This window comes from Xenopus laevis, chromosome 1L (genome assembly GCF_017654675.1).
Source record: "Xenopus laevis strain J_2021 chromosome 1L, Xenopus_laevis_v10.1, whole genome shotgun sequence".
In the NCBI taxonomy this organism is placed as follows: domain Eukaryota; kingdom Metazoa; phylum Chordata; class Amphibia; order Anura; family Pipidae; genus Xenopus; species Xenopus laevis.
The window spans coordinates 193181991-193204341 of NC_054371.1; the positions used below are offsets into that span (position 1 = coordinate 193181991).

Here is a 22351-nt window from a genome sequence, read left to right on the forward strand (position 1 = left end):
CAGTGGTAGGGAAGTGTTTTCTTTGTGCAGAGAAGAGACTTTGACATGAAAATGCATAAAAAAGGAACTTTGCCTTTACTTTATTCAACAAGAAAAAAACACAACATGATGTTTGTCTTCCTATGGCATTAAAATATGTAACAGTCTCTCTCACAGCTGAGAATATAGTCTACACCAGGGACTCTTCCAGAACTACCAGAAGGATAGCACCCTGTTACAATTCAAAGATTAGCTTCCCACTGTTAGCCAGGCCCCACAACTTACTTCAAAGTCAGCATCACTGCTTCATTTTCCCAAACACTGGCTCTCACAAGGCATAGTCACAGGCCCAATGGCACTCACCTTTTCTCTCAAGCTCAGGCTGAGGCCCTCTCTCTGTCTCAGACTCCACAGGCCCCTTGGTTCTCTCTTTTGGGCCTCCTCTTACACACACTGTGAACAGTCACAACCCCCTGCCCTCAGCTGCCACCTGACCACCAGACTGAATATTAACCCTATTTATACTAGGCATCCCCCTGCAGCCCATATTATGTACTCTGCCCTGCACATTCTTAGGTTAGACATTCTATTCTAAACTCACTGTCACAGCACCTGCTACATATTGGCTGTCCAGAATTACACTAGAATTGTGGGAAATTATGCTACATTGCGGTTAAAAAGTATAATGATTTCAACCTTGAAAATCGCGATTGTATTAATAAATTGGCCATGCTCTGTTGAATCCTAAGAGCATTAAAACTAAAACATAAATTTATGGTTATAGTTGTATTTTTTACAATTTATCTGGAATTGGGTAAAATGATCTTCATTTTAATTACACCTCTGCTGAGATTCGCTAATCAGTGGTGACAATTACAGTTTGTTTGGTTCTTCAAATTATGAAGTTAACTTTGGGATAATAACTCCGAGCTTTTGGTGTTATTATCACATGTTAATAAGAAATAATTCTCTTACATTTTGCTAACCTTAAAAAAAAAAATTTTTTTATTTGTTTTAATACGGTATTAACATTAGAAAGTAATAACAGGGTAGACATGGCATTATAAAGGTACTAGAAAAATACTATTATAAAGGGACCAGACTATCATTTAACACTGGTTGTGTAACGTTCACAGCAGGAAACCGCTGCAACAGGAGTTAAATTCACACTTGGTAGTGCGTGTGGTGGAAGCCCAGGGAAAAAGCCACAAATACTTGAAGCAGGCATGGTGAAATATACAGGATTTAATGGAACTGAAGCAAAACAGGAACAGGTCAAAAATAAAGTCTTTACCAGGCAGGCAATGAAAAGCTGGAACAAAAACACAGGAACAAGATTCAGGAACTTGGAACTTGGAATATCCAGGCACAGATTCAGGAACAAAACCAAACAGATTCAGATTCAAACAGATTCAAGGTTTAGGTCAGGAACAAACAGAATACATTCAATGACTCAGCCCTGAGCAAGGCTCAGGGCGTGGTTTATAAAGGGCAACTGATTAGAAAACACAAAACACATGAGTGTAACAAGAAGGGAGGAGACCAGGGAGTAGACAAACTGGAAACATAAGATACAGGATCACTATAACAGGATCAACCCAAGAGCCTCCAGTGGCTCACTTGGTAAGTGCACCGACTGTGCACTTAAAGTCCAGCAACCCCAGTCCCAAGTGTTCAAATCCCAGATGGTCCTTACAGGTTGGCATTACATGGCCAGTCTGCATTCCTTATTTTGAATAGATAACATAAAATATAGATTATCTCCAATGTACGCTATATTGTATAATGTGAAAAATGTTGCTAAAATGCTGTTAAAAATATATTTACACTTTTAAAACAATTTCTTTAGGAGCAAGTAGATTTAAAATTAGTTTACAAAATTATCTGTTTTTTTGTTTGTTTGTTTTTTTTTTAGAAAATTTGAAGAAAGATTGGGGTGTAGGTAGATCAAATGAAGCCCTCATGCTGGATGAGAGTTTGCTGCATACGACAGATATGGTGCGTATGATTTAATTTATCTCACTTACTGTATATAGTAACATCTATTAAAACTGTTTCATTATCACCCTCCACCCTTAGACAGGTGGAGGCTATAAACAGACATTAATCTGGTTTTAATTCAACACCAAGGGGGTGATTTATCAACGTTCATATTTTTTTCATCCCCCAAATCAAACATTATATCACTAATGATGTATTTAAAAAATTACTCTTACCCATGAAAGATTGTTTATTATTTGTAAAAACCACAAAAAACTAATGAAAAAATTCGACATCTAAAAGCTAGTGAGGTCATGTAGAAGTCAATAGACGTTGTCTTTATCAAATTTTAAAATCATTATTTACTTCAAGGTTTTTGTGGTTTGATTTTGATGTTTTCGTTGTTATATTTTTTCCACGTTTTTATTTGTTCATGCTATTTATATTTAAATTTTTAATAAATGAAGAGACATTGGTGCTTTTTTAAAATGTAAATTGAGTTGAGGTTGAGAACTGTAAAACTTCACAAATCTGTATTTTTATAAATAAGGCTGATTTGTCCAATGATAAATTTGAATCCAAACGAACCCAATGCACATATATATACACACACACTCATATGACATATATCTATACTAATTTTAGAATCACAATGCTTGTCCAAGAAATTATCCACGCCAATGCATTAATAGAATCAGCCATCACAACATCACCTGGCAGGGAATTCCCCAACTTCACTGTCCTAACTATGAAGAACCACCTTTTACTGCTTCAAATGAAAGTTCTGTTTCTCCAGTCTAAAGGGGTGGCCTCTGGTATGTTGATCCTTGTTATGGAAAAAAAAGATCCCTGCTATGTATCTATAATGCCCTCTAATACACTTGTAAATAATAATCATGTCCCCTTGCAAGTGTATTTTTTTTTTCCAGAGAAAACAACCCAAACCTTGACAGTCTACCCTCATAATTTAAATCTTGCACCCCCCTAACCAGTTTATTTGCACCTCTCTGCACTCTCTCCAGCTCATTTATATCCCTCTTAAGGACTGGAGTCCAAAACTGCACTGCATACTCCAGATGAAGTCTTACCTGGAACCTAAAAAGAGACAAAATTATGTTTTCATCCCTTGAGTTAATGCCCTTTTTTATGCAAGACAGTACTTTATTTGCCTGGAATTTGACAACTTCTTATTCAAAAATTCCCAGATCCTTCTCTACTAAGGATACCCTCGACACACTACCATTTACTCTATAACTCCCATTTATATTATTTCTACCAAGTGCATAATTTTGTAATTATCAACGTTGAACCTAATTTTCTAGTTTGCTACCCAGATTTCTAATTTAGCCAAATCACACTGCATAGAACTTAGAATTTTGCACACTATAGTGTCATCAGCAAAAATAGAAACAGTACTTTCAATGCCCATCTCTAGGTAATTAAATGTATGTTAAAAAGCAAGGAAACAAGGACAGACCCCTGCGGTACTCCACTAACACTTTTGATCCAATTAGAAAATGTTTTAAATGGCGAGACTTGAAAAGTAGCTAGAGGATAACAGTCTACAGTGTGTGATGAAACCCTTACTTAAAGTGATACTGACACTAAAATTTTTCTTTTGAAAATATGAATGTATATTAAAAGTTACCTATAGGTCATGTTGATCGTTTTTTGCTGATGGTTCTGCTTTTGTAAATAATTGTTATTAGAAGTTTCTAAACATGACTGTTTTGACAATCTGACTGTCCCTTCTTAACCTGTCAGAGTTTCTAATGCCAACGGACTCCTGCTGCACAAATATGGCAGCCCCCTCATACATTAACAGGGTAGTAAGAAAGTTAATATAAAAGCATCAGGCAAATATTTTTATGGCAAAATTATAAATAGCATTCAAAGACAATGTTATAATAGATAATAAAAAAGGTTATTTTCTGATGTCAGTATCTCTTTAAATGAACAGTTGATGGCTAATCTATAAACTGCCAAACCTCAATTCAACTTGTATGCATATATATATATCCCAATATGCTTTATCCTGTAAGTATTCAGTGTTTTTCTCTTAAAGGGGCAATATATACCTACATTGAACAAAATAAATATGGTTTGTGTTGATATAGTAATTAAAAAATCTCTGAAACATTCTCTAAATTTCCTATTACAAAGAGCTAGTGGTTATGGGTTCAATTTTACTTTTATTGCCTTTCCTTCATCCTATGGAATAAGCAAGAGAGCAATGGAATAATAAAGCTGAAATAACTGACTTACCAAAAGAAATATATAATTATCATCATGCCCAATAATATTACTTGATATATTTAAACATATTGCCTTCTTTTTATCTATAATGAAATCGTAAACTTTCTGATACTATATTTATTAACTCTTTGAATTATTTACCTGTCTGTCTTCTTTTCTCACCACCTTTGCTTCACCTCTTTGCCAGTAATCACTGTCCCCTCCTCCAAGATCTTGTCCTTTTTATTGCTAGCTGTCCCATTAGTCGCTGTATATTCAATTCCAGAAGGACAACTTTCAGTCATCTCCCTTAACAATATGTCTCTTAGAACATATGCTCCAAGGCTGCAGGTGTAAGGCATTATACAACATATTTCGGTTGATTAATGATACACACCACTAAACAAGAGGGTAAGGCAGATGTGTATGTGCTAGTCCTTTGCTTTTTATGCATTTTTTTATACTTTATTGAATAAAATAGAAAAACTTTTGCAAAGTCTTAAAAGAAACAAATTAACTTTATATGCTCCTACTGTATATGCATGCATGTTACACGGTGATTTATCAGCTGAAATATATATTTTTTTACATCATAGCCTACCTTTAAATTTGGCTGGAAAAATATTCTGAATTCATTAGTTCATCCTTTGCTACAATGCTTACCTGCTGAATTGGAAAACATTGCTGTTAAAATTCTTCAACAAGAAACTGAAGAGTATTCATCTGTTGACGGCATACAGATTAACCTAGTTAGGGTTAATACATCATGCAATTACTATGGGGCAACTGCAGAGAAGCAGAAACCAAAGAAGGTTGCGAAGGTGAGAAACTGCGTAACATTTGGAGGTCATACTGTATAACACCTGACTAAACAACAACATGTTCATTAGAAAACTTAATACAAAATTTAATATGAAAGAACATTTTAAAATTTGAAATACATATTGTTGTGATATGAAAATGAGGCATGGAGAAAAGGCAACAATCAGCCAGTAGGTTATCCATATAGTTTTACCAAGAATTGGCCACAGTGTGGGCCTACATGGTTCATTTGTCAGTAGCCACTTATGTTAATAGTGTAGCTAAAAATAGCTTTAAATGAGAACTAAAACTTAGCAAATAAGTAAGGTAGAAATGCTGCATATTATGGTTTATGGTTCTTAACCAGCTCAAGGACACCACAGCCTCTTTACCCCTCTATGAAGTAGCTTCCCATCTTTGTTTCCGCTGATTCACTGCACATGCTCAGTGCTGCTGTCAGTTACCTGAGTTAAGGGACTGACTCACAATATACAGCATTAATAGAATATAAGTGGCATATTTATTAAGGGTCGAATTTCGAGTTTATGGGAGTTTTTAAAAACTCAAAATTTGAAAAAAAAGATCAATCAAAAATGAATTTGTTTTTTATAATTGGATTTATAGGATCGACTGCAAACTTGAATTAATTTCGAATCAAATTCAATTTGAGTTTTTTTTTTTTTAAAGGAATAGATTTTCAAAAGTCCACCGAATGACTCCAAATTGGTTTTTGGAGGTCCCCAATAGGCTAAAACGCCAATTCAGTAGGCTTTAGATGGTGAATAGTTGAATTTGAATTCCTAAAGAGACAGTACATGATAAATTTCGATTTTTTTTTTTTTTTTTTTTTTTTTAAACTCAAATCAAATTTAGACTATTCCTTATTCGAATTACACTAAAATAAACTTGAAATTACAATTTAAAAATTACAATTTTCATTTCGACCCTTGATAAATCTGCTCCTAAATGTCACGATACAAGGCTGATTAGAAATTCATTTAGATTCTCGTTACATGGCAACTCAGTAGATTGCTACTAAGAGTATATAATTATAGAGAGCAATATTATATCAATACATTTTGTTTTATGATGAATAAAATTATATTTCCACCAGTTTTGTTTCAACATTATCAAAGAATTTGACTCCATACTTCCACTGGCTCTGGCATGCCAGGATGTCGCTCTTCTAGATGTAAGAGCTTGCTTTTTAGAGACATTTAGCAAAGTGGCTGCATTGATCCTAGCAAAGCTGGAAGAACACCACAAACAATTTCCATGCAAAGCTCCATTACAATCCATGTATGCTACTCTCTCTACTGCTATTTACGTCCTCCATCATTTAAACTACTATTATGATCAAATGAGCAAGAAGTAAGTTTGATGAGTAAATTTCAATACTGTGTTTCACTTATTAAATGAGATTCTGTAAATTGTTCTTGCTTGAAAGCACATTCAATATATGTTTAGTATCTGTGTTTTTAAAAGTCAGAAATGATCGATTTTCCAAATTATAGCTTCTGATAATTCTTATTTATAGAAACATGTTTTTTTCTGTACCCTTTTATTTCATATGTAGGTAAATATTCTTATAGTAAAACATATCCCCATTAGTTTGTATTATTAAAGGAGAAGAAAATGTATATTTAAAAGTCACAGCCCGGGTAGATTTGTTTTTTCAATATACTAAATCTTACTATGAATTGTAGCCAAAGAAATGCTTTCTCTTTCATTGACTTTGCACACACCATCTTTCTACCATCCAACATCATTTCCCCCAATCCACTCTACTGCCGGCCAAAAAAAGACTCGCAAACCAATGATGCTCTGACTTGACATGTGACCAGTACATAAAGTACAGGGAAGACCTGGCCTTGATTAGGGTTACATTGAATCTTATATCCCACTAACACAGTGACATAACGTAGAGTGTGCCTATATACTGAAAAGAAAGTAGAAGATAAGGTAGGAAGTGGGTAGAGAGAATGAACACTTACCATTTCTCTGAAATTCTTAAAGCTTTTCCTGTTGTGTTAATGTTCATTTAATTTTCTGATGATCTGTTTATCCTCATATTGTCTTATATATACCTGTTATACTTTGCACATAGATCTTTGTTTCTAGTAACAGTTCAACGATACCAGGAATTCATAAATAACCTCCAAACAGAAGTTATACATTACTGCATCAGTGCTTGTTCAACAAGTATTTTCCAAGATGCGGAGAGTCATAATTGGGATGACAACAAAGAGTTTTATGAGGTATGCATCTGGCAGTTTAATTGTTTTATAAGACACTACCATGTGATGTTGGATGAGAACAGCACACTGTTCCGGTATTATGTTAAAGGGATTCAGTTAGCCTCAATTAAAACATATTAGCACTGTGAAGAGTTTAAGTCCATTTAAAGGGTAGTACACCTTGAAATAAACAATGGTATTCTGTGGTAACTTGCAGATGATCTTTATTTTTTAATCTTTATAGTGTTTGGATGATTTAGCATTTTGTAGCTTTTCAGTTTGTAATTTAAATTGGACCGGACAGAAAAATAAGTTACAATTATAAGTAGCAATAAAACCTGTTATAGAAGAAATATTCAAGTAAATTCTGCAGGCTATCCGAATACACCAGAGAAACTGGATCTAGCTACTTTAGGTATAAAATATTTGCCTGAATACACCTCTATGCACAAGTTTTCATTGTTTATAAAGGGGACCTGTCACCCAGACATAAAAAGCCATATAATAAAAATCCTTTTCAAATTAAATATAAACCCCAAATTATTTTTGTTATTAAAACATCCATTCCAGTTATAAACTCTTCTAAAAGTCTTAGCTGTCAATCATATATTACCCGCCTCTCCTCTATGCCTTAGGCATAGTGACTGGACAGGCAATTACTTTCACTTTCCATTCTGTACTTCCTAGATTTCACTGCACCCCCACATTCTCCCCGCCCTCCTAACCATCTAACTGTGTATCCAGTGCATATCAGGTGCCCCAATCTGGCACCTAAATAAGATTTTGGTGCAGAGCCCTCCTTAATAACAGGGTCTTCAAAATGGCACCTGCCTGTCTGCTGTGTTTGTGAATTCCAAGACTAATTAACACAAGATTTCAATATTTTTTATAGTGTAAGTGAAGTGTATTTTGCTTGACTAACAGCATATATTAGGATTTGGAATTATTTCTTAAGGTGACAGGTCCCCTTTAAATGAGTCTGAGTAACATCTCCTTCCACCATAACAGAGCCTTTGTTAGAAGGTGTCAGGCACTGATCTATACCTAATTAATTAAGCATAAATGCTTATAGTAATTTGTGAATGCTGACTTATGGGTAATGAATTGTGGAGCCTAAAGGCTTCTTCTGCAGCATTGAAGCAAAGGCAGACAGCCACAGAGCACCAGGTCCTGGATTCAAACCCAGCAGAGGACTGGCAGCAGCACCAGACAGGAGGCTTCACCTCAGCAATGCTGCCAAGGAAAGCTTTTTTTTTTTTAATTTTTTTTTTTTTTTTAAATAAAATATGTCTTCTTCTATTAGTTTGTGTGTGAATGTAAAGTTGAAAAAAATCTTTGTTTTTTTCCCGAAACAAAATCTAAAATGCCAAATACTATTGGATCTACATTGTGTGGGAAAAAAAGTAGCATAGTACTAATTTTATGTTTGATGATGAGCTGTTACACTAAGAAGGTTGAATATAAAATGTATTGATGAATCACTGCTTATATTAGAATGCATTACTCTCTGCATAATATAGGATGATTTTATTATTAGTCCGGGAAATTGTGCTAATCTTCTGATCTGGTCAGGAAAAAACGAGGTCATATTAATCTATTAGAACATCTGCCAAATTTTCATAAAGTCGTAAAATTCAGTTTTAGTGCATGTAATAGGTGAAATGTCCTGACACATCTTAAAATGTTCCATGGCCTATGCTCTCCTATGAATACATATTTATGTGAGTTGAGTTGTGTGGTTAATTTTATTCCTTTGCCCTTTCATAATACACTAGAAGGAGTTCATAAAAGTCCATTAGTAATGCTAATGAATCTACACAAATGTGGTTGCCTGTACAACTCAAATAATGTTTCAGTTGAAAGGCATTAACAGGTCAAACTTAGCACTGTGAATTCATACTTTCCTGGTGCTGTGAATACAGCAGCAGCTAAGGATGCAGTAAAATTATGTATATTAAAGCAATGTTTTCCAAATGTTTGTGTATAAGCCACATTAGTGCAGAAATGTTCATGGTCTTGTGTTTAAGGGGTTTGATTAGATGGGTGGATTTGCATAGTGGCTCTTATATCGCAAGTGTCTTAATTATTAGATATTTAGGATTCAAATCAAGGTGCGTTGATATATATGCAAAAATATTTTCATTTCCCCCAAAATCTTAGGAATTGGAATTGAATCCCCTGTTAATTTTTGAAAATCCAATTATTATAGGGAACACATCGCTAAAATTTAGACAGCTCAAGGCAGCTAATTGGTAAACAATAAAGCTACCCATTAATTCAGTTTAAGAGGACAGATAATAGAATTCATAAACAAATGCTATTTTTTTTTTCCTGCCTGTGATTTCTTTGGCTGTTAGATTTACTATATGGTAGATGATTCCAGCGTGAAATGGGAAAAGAGCATGAATACATCATATTACAATTACATTTTAAAGACATGCACATGTATTAAAGCTCAGCAAGGAGGTGGGTTGGTATTGGCATCTACATCATTTATTTACCAATAGGGTGGTTGTCCTACAATAAAAATGTAATTTTCCTCCTAAGCTATGACCTCCCAACCTCCTATTTTCCAGTGGAATAAGGTCAGAGGTGAGAACTTCACCTTCTAAGTATTGCGAACAGTGTAAATAAAATACTTCTTGTAACTAAAAGGTCACTCCTACACAATTAAACTATGCATGCCTATAAATATTTAAGCTTTTTTGTGCCCAATCTCAGACTGATAAGAAAATAAGCTAGGAGTTCAAAATAATTTTTGAACTTACTATGTTAATAGGTACATGATTCAATTTTTATATTTCTGGCTTTTCCTTTTTATAGGTTTATTGTTGATTAAGGTATTAAGTCCCTTTCAGCTATTTTTGGTGTTGAAATGAAGATTGTAGTTTTAAGTATAAGGGTCAGTTATTGGCATGAATGAGGTGGGAATCTGGGGAAAAAACTTCAGGATTTTACTAGGACCACCAGCTACAGCAACAACCAATAAAGGTTCAGTGACTTCATATGCTGCTTCAGACAAATGACCCCTTACTGAAGGTCTCCTCTTTTACAACTTTTTGGGTGAGACTGCAAAAATTGCCCTTTTCTGTTTGAACCAAACAGGTTTTTGCAAGGTCAAATAGCATGAATGTAATCTATAGTTGCATCATAACACGGATAAAACAAGAGCCTCGGAGGATGTTTCCCCTTAATTTCTGATTTAAAAGGAAAACTTTTGCCATTTTGCTTATTAAAATCTTTAGAACCTGATCTGGCCATTAAGGGACTTTGGAATAAATAAGCTTATTAAATCATCTTTATTCTTTATTTTACTTCTTATTTCTTATTCTTTTTTCTCTTTTTTTAGTAAGCATTTATTCTATGAGTGTTTAAACTATATGATATGTGGTCCAGTGGGCTGGCGGGGACGCCTGCCACGTGGTGCTTCACGCACTTCTGGTAATTCTGTATTTCAAGATGGCGTGATTGCGTCATTACGCAATGGTGCGAAATTCAAAAGTATTTAAAGGGTCCTTGTGTATTTTTAAAGTGCCTGTTGTTTGGTTCTTTGTGAGTTCTTGGGTGCTATTCCTGTTTATCTGATATTTGATTCCTGTGTTTTGACCCCTGCTTGATTGACTATTCTGACTTCAGTGATCCTGACCCCTGCCTGCTAACAGACTATTCTGAAATCCGTAATCTGACCCGTACCTGTCTGACCATTCTGATTGATCCTCCGGTGTTGACCCTTACCTGTCCAACCTTGATTGTACTCCTCTGAACCGACCTCTGCCTGTCTGACCACGCTTTTGCCTATCCTTTGAACTGTGACCTTATTCCCAAAGACTTTTGCTATACGATCGTGCCCATCTGCTCGTCCAGAACCCTCTCTTGGCTCCTCTCTTTATAAGACCTGGTGGCATCCAATTAGCCAAGGGCTCCTCCCGAGGTGAAAGGCGGCTGTTAAAGGCAGAAACGAGCCGAGACCAGGGAGCCTAGCATTGGTTCTGGATTCTGGGTGCCGTTTGTGACAATTTTATTTTAAAGGAACGCTTTTAATGTTGACAGTTAGCCAGTACATATATTATGCCAATAGTGATTGAAAATGTGAAGGAAGACAATATGGATAAGGAACATTTTTCTTAATGTTTTATCACATCTAAGGGTTTTTTAAGGGCACTGCGGAAGCAAGCAGGTGATTTTTAAAAACAAAATTAGGAGTCAAGCAATACAAAGCAATAATTGTCTGGTGACAAATAGCTTCCTGTGTCGTTGACTTTAATTTATATCGATTTGTGTATGGAGTAAGTCACTAGATGCTGATTCACTGTAATCTTTTTTAAAATTACCCTTTAACATGCTTACCTTGTTTTAACTAGAAGCTAAATCCAATGTCTGAAATGTTCCTGTAGTTTTATGGAGATAATAAGATCTTATTTTTTCCTAGGGAGAACGCTGCTCATTTTCTGTTCAGATGTGGCATTACTTTTGCTGTGGACTTCGGCATGATCTATGGACTATACTGCCCCCGTGTCTTGCTCAAGACATACTCCGAGAAATAGTAGAACAAACATTGGCTTTGCTGACATTCAGATATTCCCAGGCTCATCCTAATTATAAACGAGTATCTCAATTAAGGTATTCTCTTTTTTAATTTTTTTCAAATTTGGTCATATGTTTTTTTCTTTTTACCTTGGTTCAGTACCTCGGTTAGTTAAGTTTAGACAATTAGATCTCTTACTCCGTATTCTGAACCCACAGGATTGCATGACAAAACAAGCACAGTAGGACAAAGTCGTTACCTGTACATGTGAAAATGTTTTATTTGAAGCAGAAGCTTCATCTATTGCTGTCAGTTTGTATCAAAAGAGTCAAAAAGTAAAAGAATAAAAAGTTGACTTATTGGACTGCCAGTATCCGATCCTTTTCTCATTCCATAGCAAATATTAGGATGTGGATCAGTACTCATAGGCAAAGGAGAGTAATGAACAACACAAATAAGGTGGACAGGAGAGAAGTCTTGCAGTAGGGAATGTATTAAAGTGATGAAAGGAGAAGTGAAGGTCCAAAGCAAGCCTGGATTGCATGAAGGGGCATATTTTGAGATCAGAGCTAAGGTATAGGGAGGAATTTTGTTGTTAAGGGCCCTGAATGTGTGTAATTTTAATTTGTTTCAAAAGGAATTTGGAGCCAGTGAGGGGATTTGCATATTGAGTTATGAGATAGATGAATGGGTCCAGCAGCAGCATTTAAAACAGACTGAATTTATGAAAGATAGGATATTGAAATGCCTGTAGCAGTCAAGGCGGGAAATAATCGGATACTAAGGACATGTTTTAGTTGTTTAAAGCTGAGCTGTGGCCCTATACAAGCAACATGGCAGTGACAGGAATTGGCACGTTAGAATGTTTGGTGTAACAGACGAATGGGAGTCCAAAATAACTACTAGGAAGTACACTTTTTTGCTTGATTATGTACCAGGTTGAACTAGTGTTCCAAGGCAGGAGTATAACTAGACACGTGTGCCAGGTGGTGGAGATGCAAGGGTGTCTAAAGCTGATTAGAAAGAATCTTTATAGAGAGAAGCTATATTTGGACTGGAACAGTTGCTAATTTCAAAGGTCTGATGTGCTGCTGCTGCTGATAGTTGTTGAAGGTCAACTGTGTTGATGTTTTTGTATATGTGCATGGATTAAGATAATTGGGATAGAACAGTAAAAATGTTACCTGAAAGGAAAGAAAGTGATTGTTGGATAGGGGTAGAGGAGAGTTAGTCAAGTTTAGGGATGCACCGAATTCAGGAATCTGTTTTGAATTTGGCTAAGATTCTGCCTTTTTCAGCAGGATTTGGATTCGGCATAATCCATGTGCCTTGTCAATCAGAGTCCAAGAAATCATGGAACTTTTTCGTCACACAAACAAGTAAAAAAAAAGTCCAAAAATTTTAACCGCACACTGCAAATGTGGTCCTCTTTCCCTCTTGTTTTCCGATTTTACATATGCAACCTAGAGTTTGGTATTCAGCCAAATCTTTCAAAAAGGATTTAGCCAAATCTTAGAATAATGGAGTCAGTGCATCCCTAGTCAGGTTCGAAGTGTAGTAGGAGTGGCAAAATATAAGATCAAGAGCATGACCCTAAAACTTATTAAGGAAAAAAGGATTATCACAAAAAATATATGACATCTCCCTCCACACCTAGCCTAGGAGCTAATTTTATTATAATTCAAATTTTTACCACTTTTTGTGTTTTTGTGGCAAAAATTGCAAATTTCGAGTTTCCAAAACTCATTTTTTGGCCAAGATTTATTAACTGCAAAAACTTGATTAAAAAAATACTCCCAGTATCTAAAAGCTGTCGAGTTCATAGAGAAGAAGCCTGAGCATTTCTGAGATTATATCAAAATTTGTCAGGCTTGTTTAAAATGAGGGCTAGACTGTGATTTCACTGCATTTGAGTTAGTCTTTTCACATTTTTACACACTTTGGGATCTTTATTAAATAAGCACAGATTTAAGATCTTCATAAAGTTTTCAAATCATGTATGTCTCCTAGTGTTGGTAATAGTTATTCAATAATTGTTAGGTTTCTAAGAGCCACATTAGCGTCTGAACTTGCAATGCAAAGCTTTAGTACCCAGCAAGCCCATGCTCACCTGCATACACGTAGAAATACAAATATCTAGACTGCTATTGGTTTGATCAATTCTAAACAACAAACTAACTAAGCACTTTTCTTGCAGGAATAAGAATGTATTAAATGAATGTACACAAATGCCCTTGTTTTTTCCTATTGTCTGGTGTATCACTCACACTATTGTGTGAAATATTTACATGCTTAGATGTTTAAAATCAATATGTGAATTTATTATAATAATAGTTTAAGTGTTGCAATTTCACTAAGTACCAAAGCTTCTGAAAAAGCTTGAGTGAAATCTTAGTTTATCGTTTATTATGCTAGGATCGATCCTAAACAAATAATGACATTGTACAGTGTATTGACAGTTGCTGTACTCAATTTGTAAAAAATAAAATGGGCTTGTCACCATTTAGTAATGCAGTGTTTGCTTTTCCTGCTGAGCAGCGAATTAAAAATGTTCATCATAAATCAAGCACTGATGTGTTACAAATTCTCATTGGCATTTTGATGTACAATACATAACAACAAATTGGAGTTCCTCTGTGGTTTATTTAAATATGTACTAAGTAGTATAGTACTTCTTGATCAGACATATCCAATTATTCATGATTGAAGTTTTGATGGTTTTCTTTTCAGCTAATCTTTAATTGAACATTTTCTGCATTAAAATTTTTGAATGAATATATACAAAAATTTACACCCATCAGGAACTGTATCATATTTATTGTTCTGCATATTTTCAATTTGCGGCAGATGCGTTTTTAATTTGTTTAAAAGGAGCTTTCAGTTAAATGCTACCTGAAAAATGGAATTCAGTGGCATAACGCTAAAATTATTTAGTGTTCTATCCACTCCCAATATTTACAGTAATACCATAAAATGAAGATATTTTATTACATTTAGAGGCAAATTTGACAAATTTGACAAAATGTGAGTTTAGATTTTAATAAATAAAAACTCACCAAATTCTGATTTGTTTCCCCAATCACTTTTTGCCTGAAAACCCCAAATTTTTTGTATTTTCGAGTTAAGCACAGTGCAAACCACAATAACTTCAAATTTCGATCAGTGCCTATCCCATTGACTTATACAGGACCTCAACAACTCTGAGATGACAAATTTTTGGATTCTGGCTTTTTGCAGCATCGAGGTATAATTAATCTTGAAACATTAGTGGGGTTTTTTCCATGAAAAATGTTATCAGGCATGCAATCCACAGCTTGTGTTTTTCAAATGACAAGGCTGTGTAAAGACACAATGCAGTCCATATACTGGGTAAAACTGGTTAATGGGATGAAGTACTGTCTGCTGAGAAGTTAGGTAGTTCATGTTGAAAGCAAACAAGAAGCTTAAGCTGGCCATAGATCTAAAGATTTTTAATAAGATCTTTTCGTTATCGTGAGACCATCTCAAAACGATCATTTAAATGTACAATTTGTCCATCAACTAAGGAGACCATTTCAGACGATAAACTGAGGGTAGCTGCCTGCTTGGCCCTGCAAACATAGATAGATTGCAATGGGCTGATACATTTTTTTAACCGCCGAATTTTCTGACAGATGGACAAAAAAATCGTAAGATGTACGATCGGTCATTTCCCACTAACTTCACAATAATTTGACGGATTGGTCGGATTTCTCTAAAATCGGTCGTTCACCAAAGAAAAATCTTTGCGTTTATGGGGACCTTTAGTCCAATAAGCATGTTGAAAGGAAATTGGTACAGGCAGCAGGCTAAATGAAAACTCCCGTTTACAGGCCAGAGGACAGATCAGGTGAACAGCAGAGGCAGTGTCCAAGTAAAAGGCTAGGCATTTCTCAGAACCAAGAAATACAAAATCAAGGAACTGGGCAGAGGATCAGGAGCACAAATAAATTGCAAAGGGCTAAATCCCATCTAGGGAGCTTAATGCCCAAGCAATGTGAAAAAGTAAAAGGTAGGCTTATGTAGGCCCTTAATTAGGAATCCACCAACAGCTGGTGTAAACAAGGAGGTAGAGACAACAGTCATTTAAGCAAAGCTTATCAAAGCTGTTCACAACGGTGTGCTTGAAAAGCCTCCAGTGGCATTACTACATTACTATGAGCCCTGATATTAATAAAAAACAGTTGCTTAATAGGTAAATTGCACCTAATTAGCTAATAAAAGTTTTAGAAATACTGGTTTAACAAACCTGATCCAACCAGACATGCAGAGCTATGTAGCAAGGGTAGGGGAAAAAGAGCAAAAATTCCAAGTCATTGTAAAATACTTTTTTTATAGCTAGCTGCTCCCAGAATTAAACCTAATTGCCACATTAGGAGTAGATTTATTAAGGTTCAAGTTGTGTTTTCCATGAAAAATTCGAGGTTATTTTGAAGTCAAAAATCTATATTCCGGGCTAAAAATAAACTTGACATTTTCGAGATTTATTATACCCTGACCCTGGAAATAGCTTGAATCCAAAAAGACACCATCTAATACCTGTAGAGGTAATTTAGGAGTCAATGGCAGCGGTCCCTTGAACAATTTGAAAATGTTAATAGTTTTCATGGTATTCAAATTTTTTGCGGAGGGTTTCACTCTAAAACCAGATCAATACAAGGTTTTTTCTATTTATTCAAGTTTTCGGGTTGACATTTTTTCTTAAATTAGAAAATTCATTCTTGTTAATTCGAGGTCTAAAAAATCTAAAAATTTGACCTTTGATAAATAAAGTGTAAGTCACATTTGTAACTGAAGGGGGGTAAATGAAAGAAAAATACTTTAGTTGTAAAATATGACTATAGTAAGTTACTGGAAAATTATAAAGATTACTTTTAAATTTGATTTACCTGTTGGCCATGCTTTTCATATTCCATGTTCTGATGATGGCTGTATGTACTTTGTAATAAGATAAGACCCCTGATACTAACATTTTTACAACATTCTGCTTACTTTTCAGAGTTGATATAATGGCAATTTTTTCATGCGTTGAAAATATGCTCTGGTCAGTCTGCAGCTCATCTGAAGATCTTTTGAGGCCAAGACAGCAGGCCAATGATATCTTCAATATACACAGTCATTGTAATAGCTTACTTCCTGTAATGGCTGTCTTATCCACACCTTTGGAGACATTGCATAAGTAAGTATTTTTTTATACAGGCATGGAATCTGTTATGCGTAAACCTGTTGTCCATAGCAGATTAGTAGTCAGCACAACTGCAACTCACTTCTTTGGCTGGGTGCACGTCCTCCAGTGGCCACCTTCCACTGGCAATATTAGCGAAGAAAGTTAGTCCAGCACCCACTGTTTCATGAATAAAACGGCCTTTATTGGACCAAGGGCATTACAGCTGTAATGCCCTTGGTCCAATAAAGGCCGTTTTATTCATGAAACAGTGGGTGCTGGACTAACTTTCTTCGCTAAACCTGTTGTCCAGAAAGATCCGAATTATGGGAAGGCCATATCCCACAGATTCCATTTTAACAAGATAATCCAGATTTTTACAAACTATTTATTATCCCTATAATTATGAAACAGTACCTTGTACTTGATACAAAGGCATATATCACTAATCCTTATTGGAGGCAAAACCAAACTATAGGGTGTATTTAACATTTAAATGGTTTTCTTGTAGACTTAAGGTATGAAGATAAGGTATTCTGGATAATAGATCCCGGAAGGAAACAATATTACTGTGAGAAATCATGTTGTAGGGGATTGACATAAGAAATAATAAGACATGTACCTTTCTGTCCCCTGTAAACTGTTTACTTCTCATGAGTTTTATGATATTATAAGGTATTCAGAAGAATGGGGACGCAAACATGCTGGCTGTTATTTGGAGAGGTGACTGTGTGGGGCAACTGGTCAATCAGTAGCAATAGCAGTACAATTTGACTCATCCTCATTCTGATTCTTAGCAAATCCCCATGTATATTTTCATTATTTTACCCAACTGACCACCCTATTAGTTAAATCTCAGTTGTGTTGAACAACTGCTTGTGTGCCACTGTGCCAGTTTAAGTGCTACTATAAAGCATCTTCAGTGCTTCCAGGCACATCATCCTTCTTGGTATAGTTTGGACAATTTCATCAATTTGCTCATTCAAGCCAGCCATTAACCATGACATTCAAAAACCCTAACAGTTTATGCTGGCAACAAATATGGAGGTTGCTCTTTCTAAACAAGTTCTAGCTTATCCTTAACAGCAAATGACTTAATTCAAACATTTCAAGGTTTCCCAGACCAAAATGCAGAAATTGCAGGAAAATGCTTTTTCAGGAAAACCTGACTGTAGCTAATGGTTCTTTGTCAAAATATCTGTTCCTGACAAATTTAGTGGGAATCATAGTCAAGAGAGGGGATAGTTGGTGAATTTGAATTTACATGGCTAAAACTAAAGCAGTGCTGTATAAGAATATGTAGAACATGTAAGTGAATAATTATGTGGCAAAAATGATTAACTAAAATTTTAATCAAACCACATTTGAGGATCTTCAACTTTTTTTTGTAGGATTTAAAGAGATTCTGTCATGATTTTAATGATGTGTTTTTTATCTTTGAATTACACTGTAAACATTACAAGTTATTCATTACACCATTTAATATTGTATTTGTGAACAAATAAGTGTATTTATTTATGTGTAATATTGGTGTTTATGCAATCATCCTAAGTCATTATGTCTGATCTTGTGGTTTCAGAAAGAACCAGCACTCCACAATTACCGTGCTTTCAGATCTATTGTTTCTCCTACTCAATGTAACTGAAGTAGTTGCGGTTGGGCTTGGTTGTTTTACTATTGAGTGCTATTCTTGTATGTACCACTAGGTGGGACATGGCAGCAATTTTTTAGCAATGCAGGTGTCAGCTGTTGTCATGTTACCTACCCATTGTTCTGCTGATGGGCTGCTGGGGGGGAGGGGTGAAATCACTCCAACAGGGATGCAGTGCAGCATTAAAGAGTGACTGAAGTTTATCAGAGCAAAAGTCACATGACTGGGGGCACCTGGGCAAGCCCCTGTCACATGTCAAAATTAAATAAAAAATCTGTTTACTTTTTTGAAAAAAAGATTTCAATGCAGGATTCTGCTGGAGCAGCACTATTAACTGGCACATTTTCTAAAAAAAAGTTTAATGTGCCAAAATGTTAGTGGCTTGAATACTTTTTGTTACTACCCTATCAATATCCCCATAAAATTGTAATGGTGAACATACTTGAATTATTGACATGAATCAACGTAGGAGGAATATTTACATGGAAGATACATCGATAATAATGCCTTTACACCGGACGAAAAAAGTTTCTCAATGCAAAATGAATATACCAACATTTGTCTTATTTTTAATAAATTGCTGATGTCTTGAAAAATTATCAATTTTGATATCCATTTGTAAAATTTTAATTTGCACCTTAGTAAAAATGCCCCAGTGTAAGAAATAATTATTCCTCCTGATCTCAGATGGCTTTTGCTACATTGTATCAGAAACACAGAGAATAGAAACAGACGTACATACTACTTTCAGTAGCCATTACAAATGACTTTAGAATGGTCAGAAAATGTTGAATGTTGCAGAAAGTCTTTAAGAATAACAAAAAACTGATTTTGGGTGAAAATACTTTAACTAGTAACATCTGTTGATTATAAGCTACATCTGTTGATTTTTACTTTAAGAATCATCACAAAAGAATTCAGTGGATTCCCAACAAGTCCTCCAAAGCAATCACTTTCAACTCCACTGGGGTGGATTGTTTATTTTAAACCAGAATTATTCCAGTTTTCATCTAAGTAAGTATCTGCCTTTGTAAATAATTTTATTTTTGTTGATAAACCGATTAATTTATTACATATGTTAAAGTTATGATTTTTTATGTGGCTGATTCTCACGTGTCATGTCTTTTTGTGTCTCATGAAAATATGTAAAGTAAACCTTGGCTGATAATTGTTAAGAACTGATGGAAATCATTGGGGCCAAGAGGGTTCATACGCTAAACTCTAATATTCACCCATTATAAATACAATATTAAAAAGCCCATAGGATTGAATGCAAAATGGGTGAGTGTTTATTGCTAAATATGCCCCTAAGACTTCAGACTGTCTGATATTTGCAACAGTTCCTGAAAGTGAATTACATGTGTATGTGCATACTATTCTGTTTCATATTAGTGGGTATGCTATTTGATCAAAATTGTGCTTTCTTCTGATATGTATATTGACCCAACATAATTAGCTGTGGTTAATCAGTACTGTGTAAGCACAAATGAAAGGTAACTGTATTTGTCGAGTAATTTTTAAAGTATAAAGTACAGAATATTCATAGCACTAAATGGGTACAATTAGAGACCTTTTATGGGGAATGACATTAGAGACTGGCTGCTACATGGCCAAAAAACTGGAAGAGAGACCTTAGCTGTTGGTACAGTGTTAGAAATAAAGACGCAGCACCTGAGTAATAGAAAAATGTAGGGCCATATTTTTTATTAAAGTGATACTGACACTAAAAAATGAATTTTAGCATATGAATGTACATTAAATGTTACCTATAGGTCATGGTGATCATTTTTTGCTGAGAGGTTTGTTTTTGTATATAATTGTTAGTTGAAGTTCCTAAGCCTGACACTCTGACACTCTGACTTTGCCAACCTGACTGTCCCATCTCAGCCTGTTAGTTACAGTTTCTAATGCTAACAGACTCCTGCTGCACAAATATGGCAGCCCCCTCATACAGGAACATGGGGGATCAGACAGGTAATGTAAAAGCATCATGCAAATACTTTGTGGCAAAGTTAGAAGTAGCTTGCAAAGCCAATATTATAATAGATGTAAAAAAAAGTTTAATTTCAGGTGTCAGTATCTCTTTAAGCAACCTGTGAACACATAATGTGCTATCTGTAGTTTTTGCCACAGGCACAGTCATGAACCACTGACCTATTGCAGTGCCTGTCTTGTGGCAAATATAAATTTTGGCAGTTGTCAATGATACCATTAAAAATATTAATAAATAGTTATAATAGTAAATAGCATATGTTCATTAACACGTTGTTTACCTGTACAAAGCATTACAATAATACAGTAAATAAAAGAAGAACAAAATAAGGGAAGGGAGAGAAGGCAAACTAGAGAAATGGGACATGACTCCAGTAGCACAACGATAAATTGCAGTGGTGCAGAAAAGTGTTTATTTTGCCCATAAACACATGTACAGAAGGCAAAGTTTTGGGCCCTTTGTTAGGCTTAAAATGGATGCTTCAAATCAAATAACTTTTTGAATAAAGCAAAACTCATTTTCGATTCACTATTAACCACCCACCAAAGTTACAAAACGCTTTCCTGACATTTTGGAAAGCATTTAAAAAATGTACACATTTTTCAAAGCAGACAGATTTGTCAGTTCAACAGAACCATCCAATTCAGGGAAGTGTTAAAGCTGCCACTCACTATTTCTAAAAACTGTACACAGCCCCAGGCAGTTCATTTAATTCTGCCTTGTAATCCTAGATTTATGCCATATACATTTAATTACCATGCTATATTTTACTACACATAATTATTTTCAAAGGCATGTTAGAGCTCAGTGGAAGAGCTAAGCTTTAACACTTCAACAAATTGTCCTCAAACATTATGGAATATTGCGTTAAATGCATCTGAAAATAGATTTGAATTGTTCATCCTGGAACCATTCTAATAGACCTTCTGATAGAATTGTTTTATAGTTATTGCTCTATTTAAAAAAAATCCTTTTTGTTTTGCCCCATGGCCTTGGTTTTCCTCACTGTTCATTATGCTAATGTTTTATTAAAATCTATCTAACAGTACCTAAACTGTATTCATAATCTTTTTGTTTTCACATTTTTCTATTGCTAACATTCCTATTCTGTCACTCGATATTTCCAAAACCTGAAGCTCTATGCAATTCATTTACTTTTGCTCTCCGAGTATTTGAATCCTGGGGTATGCCCAATACAATAAATTGTCATGTTGTCAATTTTTTTTCCCTCGAACAGAACATATATCTTTCCACATACTGGATAAGTGAAGTTACTTTGTGTCAGTAACATATCTGGCAGCCTACCAAATGTTAATTTGCTTTCAGCTACTTGAGATTAAATGTAATTCCTTCCCTGAGCAGTTTTAAAGTAAGCAAGCATGAAAGCATTTTCTGGGTAATCTGGGAGGAATTGACATTTAAATGAGTTAGCATTACATCTGCACTTTAAGGCTATTCATTTCATAGATAAATTAACAACATTATTCTGTCTTTATCTTGCATTTTGAAAGAACTCCATCAGCAGTGGAAATGGCAGTGCAGGGTCAACTGAAACTGCTCTTATCCCAACCATGCTGTAATTGGAACTTGCTTTTGAAAACACTGTTGCATTCTGAATGTCTGGTTGCAAAGACTTTGCTTACTTGTTCAAGTAAGTATTTGTTCTCCATATTGTCTCTATCGATCTGTAGAAATGGAAAATTGTGGGGTTTTTTTCCAAACACCAAAAGTATTTAAACGAATACACCTAGGTTTGACTTTTTTGTGT

General features: G+C 35.1%; 1 protein-coding gene across 2 annotated transcripts in view; it reads left to right on the forward strand.

Annotated features, from left to right (window-relative positions):
- Positions 1-22351, forward strand: part of kiaa0825.L (KIAA0825 L homeolog) — a 194797-nt gene that overhangs the window by 48041 nt on the left and 124405 nt on the right. For both annotated transcript variants that reach the window (XM_018264630.2, XM_018264625.2), the window contains exons 6-13: positions 1895-1977; positions 4791-5015; positions 6110-6366; positions 7103-7253; positions 11662-11852; positions 16775-16954; positions 19491-19604; positions 22095-22234. In XM_018264630.2, coding sequence (XP_018120119.1) covers positions 1895-1977; positions 4791-5015; positions 6110-6366; positions 7103-7253; positions 11662-11852; positions 16775-16954; positions 19491-19604; positions 22095-22234 — 1341 coding nt within the window. The remainder of the gene's footprint in view (positions 1-1894; positions 1978-4790; positions 5016-6109; positions 6367-7102; positions 7254-11661; positions 11853-16774; positions 16955-19490; positions 19605-22094; positions 22235-22351) is intronic.